The sequence below is a fragment of the Pogona vitticeps genome, chromosome 3, assembly GCF_051106095.1.
Source record: "Pogona vitticeps strain Pit_001003342236 chromosome 3, PviZW2.1, whole genome shotgun sequence".
Classification (NCBI taxonomy): Eukaryota; Metazoa; Chordata; class Lepidosauria; order Squamata; family Agamidae; genus Pogona; species Pogona vitticeps.
In genome coordinates this window covers 210,915,725-210,938,545 of record NC_135785.1, presented here as the reverse complement: position 1 = coordinate 210,938,545, position 22,821 = coordinate 210,915,725, and the positions used below count along the sequence as shown (strand labels likewise).

Sequence of the window (22,821 nt, the reverse complement as noted above, 5' to 3'; positions counted from 1 at the left end):
CAATTAACCTTCTGAATCTATTTGCTATCCAAACATCATAATCTAACTGGTGGTGAGGGCTTTGTCATTCATGCTGAATATTTGTATTGAGCTTCAAAATATACTTTATCTGCAATATCTCAACAACATCTAGCTGGGCAGCAGAAAGTTCTCAGTGCATTTAAGAGGACAGATGGCCTGCCTTCTACTCAGGAAGTGCTACCAGGTTAGGAATAAGCAAACCTTCATTGACCTAGGATTAGTTACGAAAGGTAGAAAAAGAAACATGGCTTTTTGTGTGGGAAGCTGTCTGGCTGTGAGTAGTGTGGTTCTCCATAAGCTTCAGCATGTTGCAAGGCCATCTGGGATATTGCTTTCTCACTTTGTTGCTGCTGCTTCTGTAAGTACCCCTTTATCCAAGTGTGAAATGCATTGTATGAATAGTTTTCTAGGCAGTTTGTACAGGAAGTTGTGTAATCTGTATTGACATCTGCAATATTGGCTACTGATGACATTTTGTAGTTTAGAAAAGAATGGTCTGTGTACAGGGTTCTGCTATGGTAAGCAGTTAGTTTTCTGTACTTATGGTTCTTTTGTCAAGCTACAACTGTTCTGGTGGTGTATTAAGCCCACTTGTTGCAGCATATTATTGTAGAGATGCTATTGTTCAACATAGCATGATTAGATTTCTGGGCTACCTTAAGTGCCTAGAGCAGGGGTCAGGGAACTTTTTTATCTTTTACCCCCCCAAAAAAAAATTATATATGCCAACATTACCCCCTTGATTCGAAAGGAAGGAAATCATACATTATTGAATCTACACAGGGTGTATACCGAACCAGCAGGATGCACCAAATTTGATAAGGATGTGCACTATTTTTGCTGGAACACATTGCACTCAAGCCATGGTGTGGTATAGGGAGTAGTAAGGTGTCCAATGTGCCTAGCAAGTTGCATTAAATTTTTGCTAGCTCGCAGAGGATTTAATCATCATCAGTGGCTGCCAGAGTGGTGCTAGCAATGACATGCTTGCTAGAGATAGCAAATGCAGAATTGGGAGGGGGGCTTTCCCTACCACTTTAATCATTCCATGTGTGGTGTGCAAAAAGGAACAAATCAGGCTAAAGGCCATGTCACCCACCCTGGTGCCACAGCCCAGTATCAAAGGACCAACAGTAAAGGAGAGAAATACTGCCCATTCAAAGAGGTTCAGCAACACCTGTCATGAGCAAGAAGAAGTCATGTTGAAGTCAAGAGGTTATCCATCGTATTACTATTGTACAATGCCCCGGTTTTATCAGAGGTCAAACCCAGGACTGGAATGGCATTTTACGCTGCCATTCATCAGTTTTCCTGGAATACACAGGGAGAAACATACAGTACTGGATGTCACAGGAATATGTCATTACATTCCCCTATGCCCTACTGGTATGGAAGCCTAGCATCAAGATTACTGGTGTACAAGCATGGACACCCCATACAGTGGAGCAGGAGCTCTCAGAAACACCCACATGTGTGAATTCACAGATGACCATTTGAAGAACTACAATTTACAAATAAGTAACCTGTCCTTCTCTGAAAAAGACAATGCTCAGAAAGGTTGAAGGCAGCGGGAAGAAAGGAAGACCAAATATGAAATGGATTGATTTTCTAAAGGAAGCCACAAGCTTTAGTTTATAAGTTCTGAGCAGGGTTGTTGAGAACAGGGTGTTTTGGAGATTGCTTGTTCATGTTGTCACCATAAGCCATCAGCGACCTGATGGTATGTAACATCAACAACATAGTTGAAGAATGCATGCTCTTTTGCCTGTGTGTGAGTTGTTCTAAGCAAATGAAAATGTCCCTGTCATTACTAGCAAACTAGTAGGCAAGGATTGAAATCATGGATATTGGGTTGATTGTGGAGCGTGGGAATGAGCCAGCTTGTTCTCTGGGCCTTTGCTTGGGAGATTTCAGATGATTGTTCTGGGTTTTTTGTTTGTTGTTGTTTAATAAGACCGTAGTATGACCTAGCCAGTGAGCTTAACAAAATAGGAGGAAAGAAAACCTAGTATTAATTTATGTATAAATTGGGGGTGGGGATGTCACATTGGCTTGGGCATGTTGTGAGAATGGCTGATGGTCAGATTCCAAAAGATCTCCTGTATGGAGAATTAGTGCAGGGAAATCGCCCCAGAGGGAGACCACAGCTGTGATACAAGGATATCTGCAAGCGGGATCTGAGGGCCTTAGGAATGGACCTCAACAGATGGGAAACCTTGACATCTGAGCATTCAGATGTATCATGGCCTCTCCCATTTTAAAGAGACCCTTGTCCAGTAGGCTGAGGCAAAGAGGCAGTCCTGAAAGCAGCAAAATCAGGGAGCTGGACAGGGGACAGATTGTATTTGTCTTCAGCGTGGAAGGGACTGCCACTCTTGAATTGGCTTTCTCAGCCACACTAGATGCTGTTCCAAGTCCTCCATACAGAGCATGTTACTGTAGTATCTCGAGACTGAAGGATGCCTAATCAAGGGGGCGGGGATGAAAAAGCAAGTTGTTGGGTGTTTTTTAAGTTGTTATCATTGTGGTATTGAGAACAGTTCTGCAAAAAGGTACAGACTACCTACAACCCGAACTATTTGTCATGTCAATTACTAGTGTTCAGTAATCATATAAAACTCTGATATAGATTTCCTAGTGTAGACTTGGAAGAAGTTTATAGTCTCGTTGTTCAGTAGTTAATATTTTTTAAAAAATAGATATTTGCCATTAAAATCAGTAGTAACTAGCACAGTGAAACGGGACAGTAAGGCATTAACTACACAAAACACTCATCTAAGTAATTTAGATTAAATAACTAATAATATCTGTTTTAAATGTTTTAAATTTTGTTTTAAATGTGAAATGATTAAAATGTAGATGTAAAATCACTTGTTTTATGCTCACATTTCTGTATTTGCTTTGATTATCTGAAACAGAGTTCCACTCACTACATAAATATGTTCGGATAATTGTCTTGCATAAATGTCTATGTCAGAAATATATTGAGCTGAGCATAGCATGCAAATGAGGATTACACTGACGTTTGTGGAGGAGATGAGGCAGAAAAGGTTGCCAAAAGCATTATGTCTGAAACGGAATTGAATTTTAGGAAATCATTAACTCACACAGTTCTTCAAAATTAAACTGTATGCTCTGTGACCCAGCTGTAAAATTGTATCACACACTGTAATATATTTTGGATCTGTCTTTTTCAAAAGGAATTTCCTTCCCCCTCATGTTTTGCATATTACTTGTCCCTTCTAGACAGTATGGCCCATGGTCATGATCTGGGATAGCTAAATATATGGAAGCACTGTATTGGGGAAGCTGTTCTGTGTTTTCTGGTGAAAAAAGGCTGCTGTGATGTACCGTATCTTGCCTGATTCTGTTGAGAAATAATCAGTCGCATGTTTATAGCCATGCTTTTAAATTTTGTTTAACTTTGTTGGGAACCCCCCCCCCCAAACCTTACATGATAAAGTATAACTTTTGTGATGCTACTGTTCACTTGACATTTTTCAAACAACTAATGGCCAGAATATTCTTGCTGATTTTCATTTGTATAAAGGCAGCAATTTAAGTATTGGCAGTAAATTGTTGTTCATTATTGAGCTTCTACAGTGGGGTCTTGACTTAAGAACTACTTGAGTTAAGAACATTTTGACTTAAGAACCACTCTCATAGGAAAATATTGACTTGACTTAAGTACTTAGATTTGAGTTAAGAACTGAAAAAAAAACCACGTGGGAGGCAGGGAAAGTGCAAAATGTGAACTTTCAGCTAACTGTTGGCCAGTGAAAAGGGTGCCTGTCTGCTTCCTCACTCCTCCCAGCGTTTAGAGAGTGGATTGGGAGACAGTCTTTGGACTGCCTGGTACTGTCCTGCCTGGACTGTATTTTCCCTGCCTTCCCTGAACCTTTCTTGACCTAAGGAAAAAAAGATACAAAATACCCCCCTCTAGTGGTCGAAGGCAGAATAGCAGCTTCCCATTAGTTTCTATGGACGGAAAAGAGCAGATACGGATCAAATGGTTTTCAATGCATTCCTATGTGAAATGCAGATTTGACTTGAGAACATTTTGACTTGAGAACTGCCTTCCAATACGGATTAAGTTCTCAAGTCAAGAACCCACTGTAGTAATGTTCCTCACACACCCAGGAATGCAACCAGTACTTTGTTACAGCAATTTATGCCTAAAATTTAACATCATTTCTCTTGAATACTTCACTACCAATGTCTCAGTAAAAAACAAAACAAACAGCAGCAGCAGCAACAACAACACCCTACTGTCTGGGTTTGATTCCACAGGGTCTCCCAATTTTTAAGTTGCATGTAGGCATTGTACTGGCACTTTTCATTTGAACTTCTTTGTTTTCTCTATAATACCACAATTTTCTTTCAGAAGGCATTGTGAGGGTGAAAGGCACAACGTTAAATAATAACTCAAATAAGAAGATTAATGTAAGTTCAGAATGACCTAGCAAAGTAATTGCAATTAAATGTTTAAGTTTTATATTGGAGAGTATAGTGACTTTGAGCCATGTTAAAAGTAGTCTACAGATATGCACAGAAGTATAGAAAAAGTATGTCTAACTTCTTTTGCTTGTAGATATAATGAAAAAGTAGAATAATGACATTGGCCACACATATCATGAGACTGTTGGTCCCTCTGATGTAGGGCACACTATTTTGAATTCAAGGCCAGGGTACTATGTGGAATTGTTGACTTCAGGATCATGATTTTGTTCATGAATTTCCTAGTGGCAGCCAGAGCTTTAACTTGCTATTTTTGCACCAAAGGAAAGTGATAATTACCTGCTCTGCTCTGAGGCATAGTTGTAAACCCATAATGAAAAAGGAGAATGTTGTGTCCTCACAAAATAAATAAAAAGTGTTTTCAGAAAAAAAGGTAATTTAATTGGCGAAGAGATACTTCAATCTATGTCCAGCATTAGAGTCATCTCTAGATTGCAGTACAGTGGTGCGTCGCTTAACGATTGCCTCGTTTAACAAGGAAATTGCTTGATGATTAGGTTTTTGCGAGCGCAAAAGCAGTTGCAAAACGATGGTTTAAATGGGAAAAATCCGCTTCACGATGATCGGTTCCCTGCCTCAGGAACCAATTTTCGCATTACGACGATCTAAAAACAGCTGATTGTCGGGTTTCAAAATGGCCACCGGATGTACCACCGGATGTTTTCAAAATGGCCACCGGATGTTTTCTAGGACGGATTCCTCGCTTTACAGGCAGCGAAAATGGCCGCCCTTATGGAGGATCTTCGCTGGACGGTGAGTTTTCAGCCCATTGGAACGCATTGAAGGGTTTTCAATGCATTTCAATGGTCTTAGTAAATAGTAAATAAACTAAGTTATTAGTAAATAAACTAAGATTCAAGATTTTGTGCTTTTTGTGTCACAGCAGCGGAACAAGTTGAAAGCCAGTATTATCCTGTACATTAGGAAATGAATATGACGACAGAACTATCCTTCAGTTCAATTTCTGAAACTGTTCAAGCTTTACTTTAGAAAACATATATACAAATATTCATTTTTTTGCATTTATGTATATGCAAAAACATCTGTAACATCTGTTGATGTCTAATTTTAAAGAAAGCTTTTCACGTGATTACATTGCTATACAGCAGGACCCCCTTATCCACAGGATTGGTATCCACTGATTCACTTATCCTGAAAATATTAAAAATACTTTTTAAAAAAATCCAGAAAAAATTATTTTCACACATATTGCCAGTACCAGCCACTAGAGGGAGTCAAAGGTAGTGCTATGAATAGTGAAAAATATATATGCTGCAGAGGCTGAAATTGACAAATTCTATGAAGACTTACAACACCTTCTAGAACTGACACCAAAGAAAGATCTTCTTGTCATTATAGGGGACTGGAATGCTAAAGTAGGGAGTCAAAAGGAACAACAGGTAAGTTTGGCCTTGGAGTTCAGAACAAAGCAGGGTAAAGGCTAATAGAGTTTTGTCAAGAGAACAAGCTGGCCATCACAAATGCTGTTTTCCAACAACACAAGAGGCGACTCTACTCATGGACATCACCAGATGGGCAATGCCGAAATCAGATTGATTATACTGTATTCTCTGCAGCCAAAGATGGAGAAGCTCTATACAGTCAGCAAAAAGAAGACCTGGAGCTGATTGTGGCTCTGACCATCAGCTTCTTATAACAAAATTCAAGCTTAAACTGAAAAAAGTAGTGGACATGATAAAGGAAAAAAATGGTAGGGACCTCACAGAAGCAGAAGACATCAAGAAGAGGTGGCAACAATACACAGTGGAATTATACCAGAAAGATCTGGATATCTCAGGCAACCTAGAGAGTGTGGTTGCTAACCTAGAGCCAGACATCGTAGAGAGTGAAGTCTAGTGGCCCTTAGAATGGCTAACAACAAGGCCAGTGGAGGTGATGGCATTCCAGTGGATCTATTTAAAATCTTAAAAGATGACGCTGTTAAGGTGCTAGGCTCAATACGCCAGCAAGTTTGGAAAACTCAGCAGTGGCCAAGAGATTGGAAAAGATCAGTCTACATCCCAATCCCAAAGAAAGGCAGTGCCAAAGATTGCTCCAACTACCGTACAATTGCACTCATTTCCCACGCTAGCAAGGTTATGCTCAAAATCCTCCACGTAGGCTTCATTGTGGACCGATAACTCCCAGAAGTACAAGCTGGATTTCAAAGGGGCAGAAGAACTAGGGACCAAATTGCTAATATGTGCTGGATTATGGAGAAAGCCAGAGAGTTCCAGAAAAACATCTACTTCTGCTTCATTGACTACACAAAAGCCTTTGACTGTGTGGACCACAACAAACTATGACAAGTCCTTAAAGAAATGGGAGTGCCTGACCACCTTGTCTATCTCCTGAGAAATCTGTATGTGGGACAGGAAGTAACAGTTAGAACTGCATATGGAAACTGATTGGTTCAAAATTGGGAAAGGAGTACAACAAGGTTGTATATTGTCCCCCTATTCATTTAGCTTTTATGCAGAATACATCATGCAAAAGGCAGGACTGGATTAATCCCAAACCGGAATTAAGATTGCCGGAAAGAATATCAACAACCTCAGATATGCAGATGATACCACTCTGATGGCAGAAAGTGAGGAGGAATTAAGGAACCTTGTAAAGAGGGTGAAAGAGGAGCGGGCAAAAAAGCAGTCTGAAGCTCAACATCAAAAAAACTAAGATCATGGCCACTGGTCCCATCACCTCCTGGCAATTTCACTTTCTTGGGCTCCATGATCACTGCAGATGGTGACAGCAGCCCCGAAATTAAAAGATGCCTGCTTCTTGGGAGGAAAGTGACGAGAAACCTGGACTGCATCTTAAAAAGCAGAGACATCACCTTGCCGACAAAGGTCCACATAGTCAAAGCTATGGTTTTCCCAGTAGTGATGTATGGAAGTGAGAGCTGGACCATAAAGAAGACTGACCGTCAAAGAATTGATGTTTTTGAATTGTGGTATTAGAGGAGACTCTTGAGAGTTCCCTGGACTGCAAGGAGAACAAACCTATCCGTTTTGAAGAAAATCAACCCTGAGTGCTCACTGGAAGGAGAGATCCTGAAGCTGAGGCTCCAATACTTAGGCAATCTCATGAGAAGACTCCGTGGAAAAGATCCTGATGTTGGAAAAGTGTGAAGGCAGGAGGAGAAGGGGACAACAGAGGACGAGATGGTAGGACAGTGTCACTGAAGCTACCAACATGACTTTGACCAAATTCTGGGAGGCAGGGGAAGACAGGAGGACCTGGCATGCTCTGGTCAATGGGGTTATGAATAGTTGGACACGATTTACTGACTAAACAACAACAAATCTGTCTGTCTATCATTTGTTGTTATCCACTCTTTTCATTGTCCACGGGGGGCTTGGAACTAATCTGCAAAGGATATGGGGATCCTACTGTATCCCTTTCAAAAGATGAGTAAGAGTAGTAAACTGATGTCTGATATCCCAATGTCATTTTTATTAACTGCTGTTCCACTGGGTGTAAGAAAAGGAAGTAGTAACTGCCTTTTCATCTCTGTTCTCCCAGCTCAGTCTTCTGGAGTGATCACCTAGTCCTTTTGTTGCTTTTCATCTATTGGTTGCATTTGTTTTTACCCTGAGTTACCTGTTATTCCTGCTTTATCCATTCCTTCTACATCATGTTCCATAGATTATAAACCATTACTATGAAACATAAACTGCCTGGAGTGAATTGACTGAAGTTACTATATAGCTATGTAGAAAAATACAAACAAACAGACAAATATGTGAAACACAAGTACTGCACAAAAACATCAAAAATTACACTGGAATTAAATTTTAGCTTTTGCTGATACAGCCCAACATTGGCTGCACTTATCTATGCTTGCACATGTTTTGGAGTAGCAATATATTGACACATTTATTTTATCATAACAATCTGTTCAAAAACAGCTATAGTTTTAGCTGCTAGATATAAGGGGCTAACTGCCCAATTTTGTTCTGTCGCTGTGCTGACAGAAAGGAAATGATGCAACTCACATCAACAAATTGTTGCTTATTAACAAGTCTTTGTTTAGATTCTCTGATTGCCAAGACACTCTCAACCAGCACACAATGAGGAATCTAAGCAAGGACTTGTTAGTGGCAATTTTCTATTGCAGATTGCTATATTTTGCTTTTACTGGAATAGCTATGCAGGAGTTTGGTCACTCTGTCCACATTTGACAACACCTTCTATGGTAAAAATAAGTTTGCAACAGATGGTTCCTATTAATATCATTTATTTAGATGTTGAAAGAAGAAAAAAGTTAAAACATGAATTTGGCATTATATGATTGTTATAGGCCTTCAAGTTACCTCTAATATATTGGAATCCTGTGTATGAGTGACCTCCAAAATGCTCTGGCCTTGACAGCAGTGTAAACTAAAGGCTGTGGCTTCCCATATGGAAGCAATCCATCTTATATTTGGTCTTCGTCTTTTTCTCCTTCCTTCAACTTTTCCTGGCATTATTGTTATTTTCAATGAGACTTTTCTTCTTATGATGTGCCCAAAGCATGACAGCCTCAATTTTTTCATGTTTCTTCTAGAAAGAATTCAGGATTGATGTGTTTCAGGACTCACTTGTTTGTCTTTCAGCATTTCAGGGTATCTGCAAAGCTCTTCTTCGGCACCATATTTCAAATGAATCTGTCTGTATGTCTGTCTCTTTTAACAATGTCAGTTTCTTCATTATCCACATTAAAGTTACTCAGTTCTTCTGTAGTAATGATTTTTGTCTTCTTAATGTTCAATGGCAGTTCTGCTTTGGCACTTCCTTCTTTCATTTTCATCAGGGCTTGTTTTCCATCATTGTTGATTTTCAGCCAGTAATATGGTGTCATCTGTATATCTTATTAATGTTTGGTTGTTGTGGGCTTTTATTAATGTTTCTTCACTAATTTTCACTCCTAGTCCACCTTCATCCGAATCTAGTCCATTTTTATATGTGTTATGTTCTGTGTCCAAACTGAAAAGAGAGGGAGATAAAATACGCCCTTGTCTGACTCTTTTGTCTGTGGGAAACCATTCTGTTTCTTCATATTTTGTCCTTAACAGTAGTTTTGTCCGCAATACATCAGGACAAGTTCTTTTAGCTTCTCATGATCCACACAATCAAAGAATTTGCTGTAGTCTATAGAGCATAAGCAGATCTTCTGAAATTCTTTGGTACACCCTAATAGTCAATAAATATTCACAATATGATCTCTAAGTCTCTGCCTTTTTTGGAAACTAGCTGGAAACTGGCTATTTCTTGCTCCATGTAAGGTAAAAGCCTTTGTTGCAACACCCTGAATATCACTTTGCCAGCAAGGGGAGTTAATGCAGTGGTCCTGTAGTTACTGCATTCCTTAGTATTTCCTTTCTTGGGAAATGGATATACTGTATATTGGATACTTCCAGTCTGTAGGCCATTGTTTTGTTTTCTGTACAGTATTTGTCAGCATATTGTTAGGATTTCTGCAGCCTACACTTGCAGAGGAGAAATGTGTCCTAGCAGAGTTCCATTTATTTTTCACTTGAATAATGGAAAACACCCTTTTATGTATGGCGCTTAGTTAAGCAAGTAGTTGTACTGCTGGAAGCTATGTTGCATATAGTCTAAAACTAAATTTCACTGAGCATGATATTTCATTATCAGTGAAATAATGCTATGAGTCACAGAGCTGTCTTTGTATATTAATGTATGGGTACATTTTTGTGTGGGACGTGGTGGCGCTGTGGGCTAAACCACAGAAGCCTGTGTTGCAGGGTCAGAAGACCAGCAGTCGTAAGATCGAATCCACACGACGGAGTGAGCTCCCGTCGCTTCTCCCAGCTCCTAGCGGTTCGAAAGCATGCAAATGCAAGTAGATCAATAGGGACCACCTCGGTGGGAAGGTAACAGAGTTCCATGTCTAAGTCGCACTAGCCATGTGACCACGGAAGATTGTCTTCGGACAAAAAACACTGGCTCTATGGCTTGGAAACGGGGATGAGCACCGCCCCCTAGAGTCGAACACGACGGGACAAAAATTGTCAAGGGGAACCTTTACCTTTACCTTACATTTTTGTGTGCTTTTATTTTATTTTGAAGGTGTTGACTTTAAAATATTTGGTTTCACAATATTTTTTCTAGATCTGACTGAAGGTGTAACCATCACTTCAACTGATCAGACCATGATAACCAAGGCTCAAGGAGACAAGGTTACATTGTTGTGCACATTTACACTCGCAGCAGCAGATGAAGGTTCTCTTGACATTGAGTGGGTTGTAGTACAACCAGATGGTGAACAGCCAGTAAGTGAAGTTTTGAAACCTTAGTTGCTGCATGATTTCCATTTTTGTGTTGTATTTGCATGAGCTGTTTGAATATGTGCAATATGCCCCCACTGTAAATTGTAAAATAAAACATTGAGTTTTAATTTCATTGAGAATAGCTCCATGATAAATACTTCTTCACTACATACTGAAAAAAATAAAAATTATATTGAGTAACATAATGCATTTTTCCACTTTCAGGTAATAATGTACAACGTAGATAGAGTCTTTGATAAGTATCATATGAGTGGACGTGTACAGTTTGTCGATCAAAATCCATCTTCTGGAGATGCTACGATAGATATTCTGAATTTAAAGACAAGTGACAGTGGCACATACCAATGTAAAGTGAAGAAACCTCCTGGTAGTCAGACCCACAGAGTCCAGCTGGCTGTGCTTGGTGAGGAATTTTTGCTTTTGCCTCTGTGAATAGCACTATGTTTTAGTTAAGCAGTTTTTTTTAAAGGAGAGCAGATATGGTCCATACATTATGCCATTGATTAAAGCATATTTCTGTTTGTCGGGTTTATTAATAATGCAAGAACTGAGAAGAATTGCGACCAAGGTGCCCCAGTCACCAAATTGTAGCTGAACTTTAGATTATCACTAACAATGTTTGCTAGATAGCAAATGTTGAAAGTGTCTCTAAACATAAGTATACTTCCTTTATTTTTGTATTGAGCATGTATAGCTTTGTTCCTGCATACATCTGCCTAGAGCAGTGGTGGTAAACCTTTTTGGGCTCATGTGCCCAAACGGAAGAAAGAAAGAAAAAACCCAGCAGATGGCATGCCATGGCAGCGGAACTGGAAGTGGCAGTGGAAGGGGGAAACCTGGGCATAGAGGTGCCTTGGGACCCCACTCCGGATCCGCCACCACTGCCAGCTGCTCCAGATGTGCCTGTTCAAATGCCAGCACCGTGGCTGCAGCTGCCTCCTGAGGTTTGGCTGCACGGAGGGGGGGTAGCGATCTGGTGGCTTATGGCTCACGTGCCCACAGAAAGGGCTCTGCGTGCCAACTGTGGTACGCGTTCCGTAGGTTTGCCATCACTGGCCTAGAGGCACAAATTGTCAACAAGAAAGAAATGGCTTGCAAAATGCAAAGTGCAGTCCTGTGAACAAAAAGAGTATACTGTTGAGATAGTAAGTGTTGCTTCCAAATCCGTTTTTAGAGAAATACAGTTCCCAGAAGCAACTTTACATTTATAGCTGAGAAATTTGCTGAGAACAAATTGGGGAACAAAGTAGAAATTTAGGAAAGAAAAGGAATCTTGCTTGAGTACTATATTCTTTATGTAGTCTTTTATTTTTCTCCCTCCTGGATTACTTGCAGATTGTGGAAATTTAAAATATTTCATAACTTACTACCGTGTTTCCCTGAAAATAAGACAGGGTCTTATATTAATTTTTGCTCTGAAAAGGCATTAGGGTATTTTCGGCGGATGTTTTATTTTACAGTCATGTCATCTTCTTCTGATTGCTGCACAATGCTGCACAATGGTGGAGGGCGGGGTTTCACTTAACTGGGGCTTATTTTGGGGGTAGGGCTTTTATTATGAACATCCTGAAAAATCATACTAGGTCTTATTTTCGGGGAAACAGGATAGCATGATCTGTGAGTGTTTTAAATTTTTTTTCACTTACACCTTAATTTTTCTCTTACATCATAGCCCATAGTTCAAGTTAATGATTTTTACTCTGAATTTTATATTTGTAATTTGAAAGAGTATTGATTTTGGATGGAACAAATACATAATATTTGTAATACTGTACAGAGAAATGGCCATTAAGTTGCACAGAATTAACTGAAAAGATAGTTACTTGTAGATTTACCTTGTCTGGGATTTAAAAAATAAAAAAAAAACACACAAACCTATGTGTGTACTCTTTCATGTGCTTACAAATATTGATGAGCCCATACTTCAAGTCTTGTTCATAGCTGAATAATTGTTCTTTGTTAGAAAAGCCCAAGAAGACAAAATGCTACATTGAAGGATCACAGCAAATTGGAACAGATGTTATTCTGAAATGTAATTCCCAAGAAGGCACTCCTCTTATAAATTACTACTGGACAAGAACCACTGGTACAGAACTTCCAATTACATCATCACAGAGTACGTTTATACATTTTTAAAATCATAGAAAAGAGTATGAACAGATTGTAACTTTGTACCTTTGATTGGAAAACATTTTTAAATATAATTTTGAAATTTACAGTATTCACTATTATATGGTTTACTAGCAGTATAATACAAAAAATTGTTTATATGAGGCTACTTCATATTCTGTGAATTTCTTCCTTAGGCTATCACTCATCTCTTTTCAGGTAGATTCTATCAATAGCTTGCTTTTGGTGTTTCATGATCTGTTGGCCAGGTTGTTTTTTCAGGTTCTCTCTTGCTGGTTCCACATTACCACTATTCAGGTTCATGAAAACAGTGAAAAATTGATGAATGGGTTGTTGCTCAAAAATGTGTTTCTGATAAGATGATCACAATTCCATCTGAATTGGGACGCCACAACACAATTTGAGGTTAAAAACTATTTAAAGCTGAAAACTTATGCATATTTAAGCGAATCAAAATGTAGATGTTACTTTTGAGTAAAACATGCCGATAGTTGTGCTACATAGCAGTGCTCTGCAGCTTTAAGGAGAGTGTGCCTTTCACTTATGTTTACATAAATAATAATGTATACTGTCAAGTTAATTTTGACTTGTGGCAACCCTTTTCAGAGTTTTCTAGGTAGAGGGTACTCAGAAGTGGTTTACTATTTTCTCATCTCGGGACAACTTGGGACTCTGTGACTTGCCCAAGTCCACACAGGTTGACTCTTCTGGGATCCAGCCAGCTTCCCATGAAATATGATAAATTCTGTACAGAATTGTCTCCCAAATGTTTGCTTTACTTCTAAATCATCCAAAGACTATTTAGATCCATTTTCTTACGTAGATATGTGATCTCCCTTTGCCTAAAAACAGTAAGAGTTCTACTCCTGTTGATGAGACTGCCATAGTTGCTATATGGTTCAAAGTGGCCACCACAATTTTTTTCAGACGCTTTGTTTTTAATGTAACATGAAAAAAACTTTAAGGGCAAGGGAGAGGCTACTGACATATTTCTATTAACCTCATGCGGCATGTATGACTAGAAATATAATAGGCTACTAGATAATGAGACATGAGGGAAGATAGTTATTTATTTATTTATTTATTTATTTTATTTTATATCCCGCCCATCTGGTCTGGTCGACCACTCTGGGCGGCTTCCAATAAGGTGTATACGATAAAACATAAAAATTTTACAAAGTCCATAACACGTACAATAATAAAACAAAGAAAAAATGAAAGAAAAAATAAAGAAAGAATTAAATATTGACAGGAGGGAAGGCCTGAACATACAACCATGTTTTTAGTTGACTCTGAAAAGTTACCTCTTTTAGTTACCTCTGTCTGCTTCAAATACTTGGGCAACAGTCTGTCACTATCTTTCTTAATATTCATATTACTTTACTGCAGGTTTTACCGTTTTTTGGTAAAGGGCCCATTTGAAGAAGTGCTCTGCCTACAGTAGCAAGATTGTCCCCACAGACAGTTACTCTTGTTTTTTGGGAGGTTTCTCTTTTCTTGATCCTGCTCAATCAGTTGGAGTTTCACCAAGCAAGGTCTCAAGGTCTGTCAGTCTTAAGTTTGGACTACAGTGGTGGCCCGCTTAACGATTACCCCGTTTAACGATGAAATCGCTTCACGATGTGTTTTTGCGATTGCAAAATGATGACTGAATGGGGTTTTTTTGTTTCACGATGATCGGTTCCCTGCTTCGGGAACCGATTTTTCACTTTACGACGATCAGGAAACAGCTGATCATCAGGTTTCAAAATGGCCACCCACTGTTCAAAATGGCTCCCCTCTGTGCTTAGGACAGATTCCTCGCATTACAGGCACCAGAAAATGGCCGCCCTATGGAGGATCTTCGCTGGACGCGGAGGTATTTCGCCCATTGGAACGCACTGAGCGGTTTTCAGTGCGTTTCAATGGGCTTTTTACTTTTGCTTGACGACAATTTCGTTCTACAGTGATTTCGCTGGAATGGATTAACATCGTAAAGCGAGGCACCGCTGTATTCTGGTGGGAGAAATTACTAAAAATTGTGTCCTTGCCATCAACATTGCAACATCCATCAAAACTGACTGAGCTAACATCACACTGCCAATAGTTTTCTGAACACTTAACTTTTGTTTCAGTGACATTAATTTCCATGCTGGTACTGGGTGCTTCTCAGCAATCACTCGTTCTAGTGCCACAAACTCACCTTGACAAAATCCAAGAAACATCACTATCCATTTTGCAGACAAAGAAGATATTCAGATCAAGAACAGCAGCCCCAAGAAGACTGCTGGATCCTTCAAAGTGGTTGTTCACAATTGCATTTGCTGGCTTTGATTTCAGATACTTCTGCCTCCCTACTGGTAACTCCTTTATTCCCGAGTCCCAAAACTTCAGCCCTTTCCATTATTCCATTCTACTCTTTAAGTGGACACAGTGCTGCTGTCAATAATCCCTCTGGTTTTGATCTTCTTGGCTTTAACTCCTCCAATTTCTTTGGTCTCAGTCCTTCAAATGGGCACAGTTTCACCTCTCTTGTTCCAGAGTGTATCTTTGTTATTGCTGATTTTTTGTATCCCCCCCCCCCTCTTTAGACTGTCTAAAGACTCTGGGCATTATAAGAGAATCACCTCCATATAAATATTCTGGAGATCCTGACTGTGCTGAAATTACTCAAGGCACTTACCAAGGTTCCTTAGGGGGTCAACTGTATGGATCATATCGAACAGCACAACAGTTGTTCACTACATAAACAGTCAAGGGGACTCCTTCTTGAGGCAACTTGTATGTTTTTCGATGACTCTCTGGAACTACTGCTTAAGCAGAAACATTTGTGGTTTCTCAAGCCACAAGTCCTTCATGTGCCACAAATGATGGCTAAACAAGATAGAGGTAAACTACCTTTTCAGCATGTGGGGCATATCTTGGATCAACCTTTTCACCTCCAGTCAAAATGCTCAGTGCTGAATAGTCTGCTCACAAACTCGTCTAGTTTCTGGGGGGCACATTCCTTCATCACTCAGTACCCAATCTAAATTTTCCCTGTTCCTGCTGATTCTGAGAGTACTGAGGTGGGGCAACTTCAACAGCATCATTATTACTGTATGGTGGCAGTGTCAACCATAGTTCAGTCCCTTTGTCTTGCTTTCAAACAGGGAGTTTGTTTACTTATTGAGTGGTCCAACCTTGCAATAATGGCTAATGGAAAGATTTGCCATCCTGATGTTAAGAAGCTGAAGGTCATGGTGTGTAGATTAAGATCAGGCAAACTTACTCTGACAATCCAAAGTAACATGGCAGCAATAGTGGTCTTATATAGGGCCAAATGGGCTGTCTTTTGCTCCTTCCTCCAAAACACAGGATAGCATCTGGAGATACTACCTTCAGTGTTGGAATTCCTGCTATATCTGAAGTCAAAAGGATTTGCTGTACCTTCTTTAAAAGATATACTTGGCTACTTTTCATTATCCAGAGCTCTTATGGCTTCATGGAGCTTATCTTTTGTGCTCATCTGTGTAAGGTCTTTTGAGACTTTCTCATCTATGGACATACAATTCCTTTCAGTGAAGGTGGCGTTGCTGGTAGCCATCACTTTGGCCAAAAGAGCTAGCTCTTTCTGTGCAACCCCCCATTCCTGGTTTTCATATGAAAGAAATCAGACTAGGTGTCACCGTTCTACTGAAGGTGGTATCTTGTTATCTACATTGTACTCAATCCCCATGTTCGACTCAGAAAGAACACTTCACACCATGGAAGATGTGAAAAAGAAGGCACTAAACACCTTCCAGGGGACGACTCCAATCCATTGGTTCAGGTATATGGATGACACCTGGGTGAAGATCAAGATTCAGGAAGTACAGGCCTTCAGAGACCACATAAACACAGTGGACTTAAATATTGAGTTCACCAGGGAAGACACCAGAGACAACCGGCTGGCTTTCCTGGACTGTAGTCACCACAGGATCCAAAAGCAGCTTAGGATTATAAATCTACACCGATCAATACCTGCTGTTTGACTCTCATCACCCATTGCAACACAAATTAGGGGTCATCAGGATGCTAAACCACAGATCAAGAAACATCCACACCTTCACCGAAGCCAAGAAGGAAGATGGACCTCTGAGGACATCCCTTAAGGCATGTGGATATGCAAAATGGGCCTTTAATAAGGCAATGTCCCGACCCAGGAGGACAATGGAATAGTCTGAGACCCAGAACCAATGGAAGAACCTGGTCATTCCTTACATGGTGGGCTGTCTGAAAAGCTAAAAAGGATTTTTTGGTAAACACCACATACCTGTGCACTTCAAGCCCACAAACACACTAAGAGACTCGTTCACCCAAAAGACCAGACACCAAAACACAACACGAGCAATATAGTATATGCAGCCAATGCAAAGAGGAATATTCTGAGCTCTACACTGAAGAAAGCAAACAGCCACTAAACAGGAGAATGGCCTAGCAGAGGAGGGGCAATGGCTCAGGACCACAATCAGCAGTATTCCTTCATTTGAAGGACAAAGGACACTCATTTGATAACCAATATGCACTCATTTTGGACTGAGAAGATAGGTGGTTTGAGAGAGGGGTCAGGGAGGCCATACATGTGCATATAGAAAATCCCTCATTCAAGAGGGCTGGAGTCCTTAGATACAATCTGTCTCCTATCAGATTGGGTTCCACCCAGAAAAAAGTATACTAATAGTATTGGCAGGTATACCTCTGATTAACAAGATACCTCCTGCTTAGTTGCCTTGGCATAGAGAAGCATAATAGTGCCATCAAATGCTTTGGTAATGCAGTGTGAATTGATAGATCTACTTGCTACTCTCACAAAAATTGGTAAATATGACTTTCTATTTTCTGCTGTACCACATCTTAATGTTTTAATTAAATGAATCACATTTGTTCTCTATTATAGTTAAACTAACAGCAGCATAAATACAAACTCTAACAAAGGTTTTGGGTATTTACAGATCCTGATACAGGGGCTCTTTTGCTGAAGAATGCTTCCCAGGTGAATTCTGGCACATACAAATGTGTGGCTTCAAATAGAGTTGGCACAGATGAGTGTTTTGTTACTCTGAATGTCACACCGCGTAAGTATTAGTAGGTAATACCAGCAGTTAATGAATAGCTCACTTTCTATTCCATAAATATTAGAATAATACAAAAAATAATTTCTCCCTCATCTCATATAATTTTTCTATGTTTTTAGCTGTGAATAGAGCTGGTACAATTGCTGGAGCTGTTATAGGGACTCTTCTAGCTCTTTCGTTACTGGCTTTTTTCATGTTCTGTTGTTGCAAGAAACGAAGAGAAAAGAAGTATGAAAAAGAAGTGCACCATGATATCAGGTGTGTAATTCTGAATGTTTACTCCCTTTAAAATTCAGATTGGTATTGTGTATGATGTGTAAAAAGAGCTTAAAAATAACCAAAATGTATAACATAGTGATACACATAAGACTTAAACATCTTAAGTTCCTTAGAATACATATATTTGATAGATAAAACCTTTATTGGCATAGGTAAAAAATGGACATAGTCATGGGGGTTTGTTAGGTAACCACATATATAGGATCAAGAGGTTAGAAAAATGTTAGACATCCTTAAAAGGACAACGGTTCATCTCCTAACAATAATATCAAGGTAAATTCTGTTCACCATTGTTTTTCCACATTCCTCCTAAAATGGGCAAACCTGTTGCCTACCTTTCCTTGCTCAAATGCCCACCAAAACATAGGGCCTTCCCTTTGGCCAGATGCAGTGTCATGCCTGCTGCTATATTATATGGCAGATTTAATGCAGTTCCCTATTCTGAAAGGCACTGTCCATGTGAACAGGGGGTGCTGGAAACCCTTGTTCATATGTTTTTTGCACTGCCCACTTCACTCGATCAGCAGATCCAGGTTAATAGCCCCAATTTTATTAAAGCTGGAAGGGAGATCAGATCTGGAACACATATACAGTGGTGCCCCGCATAGCAAGGTTAATCTGTTCCGGATTAACCATCGCTATTCAGAAATCACTAAACGGAATAGAAAAACCCATTGGAACGCATTAAACTTCTTTTAATGCGTTCCAATGGGCCCCAAACTCAACGTTCAGTGATAGCGCAGGCATTTTCGCGCCCTTGGTAAGCGAGGGCAGGGCGCGAAAACGCTGCGCGTGGCCATTTTGGGTCTTCCGGTGGCCATTTTGGAACCGCCGAACAGCTGTTCCCCCAACATCGCAATGCGAAGATCGGTAAGCAAAACGCTTACAGATCGTCACAAAGCGATTTTTGCCCATTGGAACCAATAGTATGCAATCGCATTAGCGATCCCAAAAAACGGATCGCTGTGCGAATTCGTCGTTAAACGGTGCACTCGTTATGCGAGGCACCACTGTATATATTATAGACAGTAGTACCCTGTTTTCCTGAAAACAAGACCTAACCTGAAAATAAGCCCTAGTATGATTTTTCAGGATGCTCATAATATAAGCCCTATCCCCAAAATAAGCCCCAGTTAAGCGAAACCCCGCCCTCCGCCATTGTGCAGCAGCCAAAAGAAGATGACATGACTGTATTTGAATCAATGCAGATTGTTGTACATGAAAAAAACAAAACATTCCCTGAAAATAAGCCTTAATGCATTTTTGGAGCAAAAATTAATATAAGACCCTGTCTTATTTTCAGGAAAACATGGTACATAGGGATGGGGACTTGGGACTTGATGTTCAGTTGCATTTAAGTCTCACCAGTGACTTGACTTGGATTCAACTTGGGGTTTTCCTCCAATGATTCACACTTGCAACATTTTTCCGAGTTGCTTGTCAAGGTCCCCCCACCGCCCCACCACACCTACCTGTTCCTGCCACTGCTGTACGGCACTGTACTCAAAAGCAAGCAGCAGCTTGATTTCCCTTGCAGGAGCAGGCCCACTGCTTCTGGACATATGCAAGCCTTGCTCTTAGAAGGAAAGCTGAGCCTACAGCTTGCGTCTGAGAACAGTGGTGTGTGGTGGCAGCAGATAGGCAGTCAGAGGCAGTGGAAGGTAGGCAGCGGAGGAAGGGGAGCTAGCCCACTGTTTCTGAGCATGCACAGAGGCAAGGGCCTGCTCTGGGAAGGGAAGCCAGCCATACGCATATGTCCCCTCCTGACCTCTGCCCAAGATTTTGGACTCGGACTTGAGGCCTGGGACTTGTTTCAAAAGACTTGGACTCGGGACTCTGTTCCAAAGACTTACCAATGTCGCTGGTAGTGCAACACTAGAAATAATCATGTGCTGTCAAGTCAATTCTGAGTTATGGTCACCCTTTTCAGGTCATATAGGCTGGCTCTACTCATAGGAGGCACAATGGGTAATCGAATTCCCAATCTCACCTAAACCACTGAGCTATCCAGTCAGCAGTCAAACACTATATAAACTGTTTAACCTTTGAAAGAGACTTTGCAGATGGCAATCAAAAGTCCAGGGGAGAGCTGGAATCTTTTATGGGGGAACTGGAGTCCTTTTCGAGTCTGGAGTAGAACTGCTAATAAAGCAAAAATGCTTAGTGTACCTCTTTGATTTTTTTTTTTTTTTTTTTTTTTTTTTTGTGGTAAGGCATAAAAAAGAGCTTTGGTTTGAATTTAAAGCAAGGTCCATGGGATACCCATGCCTTGCTTTCAAGTTGGTTCGTGTTCTTAAGAACTGGCATGGGACCAGTGCATATGGGCCTTGTGTTGTCCAGTCCTGTTGTAGGAACAGAACTAAAAGAATGACTAATAAAGAGAAATGATAAGAAATAAAATTGTTTAGTCTGACAGAAGATCACATCTGTGAATGCTGTTAATTAATCTCATTCCTCTTTCCCTACATAATTTCATACAAGGACTAAAGTGTAGTTGTAAGAGTCTTTTCCCAGCAAAATGGCAGTATTTTGTCACTGAAGTGTAGGTTCCCTCTGTTTAAACTACTTATGATAGTGATTGTGGTGTGAATGATGTCCGCCTGTCATGCATCTACCTCTGTGGCTCAAATGCAGTCTCCAGAATCCCCAAGCTCCCCAGAAACTCCATGTTTTTGCTCAAAAAGTCTCTGTGCCTTCTAAGAGGTGTGAAGGCAATTTTGCTGTATTTTGAAGGCTTCCCAGCACCATTGAGGCCCTTTATCATTTTTTTTAAAAAATGCCTAAAGCATAAGAAGGGGTTATGACCACTCTAGTCGCCTAGAGTGGTCGTAACTGAACAGATAGGCGGGATATAAATAGAATGAATGAATGAATGAATGAATGAATGAATGAATAAATAAATAAAGATTGATTGATTGATTGATTGATTGATTGATTGATTGATTGATTGATTGATTGATTGATTGATTGATTGATTGATTGATTAAAAGAGTCCTCCAAATTTCTTTGATCCAGGGATGGGCATGTGTGGCTACTGGACCTCTGAAATTTCCTATACCCTGATGTGCCATAGTGCCAGAAATATTGCACTTAAAGTGTAAACTTTCTTTCTCCACACATGCCCACATAAGCTGTTTTACTTCTTGAGCACTGTGTCACATTTAACTCAAGTATGGAAATCTTTCAGGAATTCTAAACTCAGATCCTGCTTTTAAAATAAATACCTGACAAACAAATGAAAAGAAACAAGCTAGAGTGCATCCTTCCTGCAGAATTCCTTCTTTTGAAAACCCCTTCTAGCTACCCAAAGCTACAGTGCAAATCTTTTTTAATTGGGAAGAAGTCAAATCTCAGCAAGATTCCTCTGTCAGGACAGAATACAGTGGGGTCTCTACTTAAGAACTTAATCCGTATTGGAAGGTGGTTCTTATGTTGAATCTGCATTTCCCATAGGAATGCATTGAAAACCATTTAATCCGTATCTGCTCTTTTCCGTCCATAGAAACTACAGTGGAACCTCTACTTAAGAACTTAATCCGTTTTGGAATGGTATTCTTAAGTTGAAACGTTCTTAAGTTGAAGCAAGATTTCCCATAGGAATGGACTGAAAACCAATTAATCCGTTCTGGCTGTTTTTTTGTTATGTAGAGGTGCTTTCGTACATTGAAGCATTAGTTCCCATAGGAACTAATGCAAGGCTGGTTAATACGTCCTCTACCACTAGGGGGAGAAATTTTTTTTTAACCTAAGATGACCTAAGGTTAAAAAAAGAGCAGGAAAGGTTTTTTTCCCTGTTCTTATCTTGGATTTCTGCTCTCAAGTAGAAGCAAAATTTAGCAAATGGAGCTGTTCTTAAGTTGGATTGTTCTTAAGTAGAGACGTTCTTAAGTAGAGACCCCACTGTAGAGAATAAATTGTGGTAGATAGAGATTAGCATTGATATACAATGAAAGTAAGATGTTGCATTTTTGATACATTGATGAATTGTAAACACAGCTTTAAGGGAGACATCATAATGAAATAAAGGGTACTGAGTCATATGGATACCAATAAAAATACAAAAAAAGGGATTATGGATCAGACCAAAGACCTAATCCAGCGTTTGGAACACACTATGGCTAAGCAGTTGCCCATGGAGCATGATGTGAGTGCAGTAGTACCTTCCCAGCAAACTGGTACACAAAAGCATAAAGCTATGAATATGAAGAGAAAATACAAGAATGTAGTAGTCAAAAAGGGACGTGGTAGCACTGCACGTTAAACCACAGAAGCCTCTGTGCTGCAAGGTTGGAAGACAAGCAGTCGTAAGATCGAATCCACGTGATGGAGTGAGCTCCCGTTGCTTGTCCCAGCTCCTGCCAACCTAGCAGTTCAAAAGCATGTAAAAATGTGAGTAGATAAATAGATACTACCACGGTGGGAAGGTAAAGGCGTTCCGTGTCTAGTCATGCTGGCCACGTGACCATGGAATCTGTCTACGGACAAACGCTGGCTCTACAGCT

At 40.0% G+C, this 22,821-nt stretch overlaps 1 protein-coding gene across 2 annotated transcripts in view; it reads left to right on the top strand.

The window, feature by feature from the left end:
• The window catches only part of CXADR (CXADR cell adhesion molecule), a 50,422-nt gene that overhangs the window by 12,800 nt on the left and 14,801 nt on the right, over positions 1 to 22,821 (top strand). For both annotated transcript variants that reach the window (XM_020785448.3, XM_020785447.3), the window contains exons 2-6: positions 10,657 to 10,817; positions 11,040 to 11,238; positions 12,799 to 12,951; positions 17,918 to 18,040; positions 18,160 to 18,298. In XM_020785448.3, coding sequence (XP_020641107.2) covers positions 10,657 to 10,817; positions 11,040 to 11,238; positions 12,799 to 12,951; positions 17,918 to 18,040; positions 18,160 to 18,298 — 775 coding nt within the window. The remainder of the gene's footprint in view (positions 1 to 10,656; positions 10,818 to 11,039; positions 11,239 to 12,798; positions 12,952 to 17,917; positions 18,041 to 18,159; positions 18,299 to 22,821) is intronic.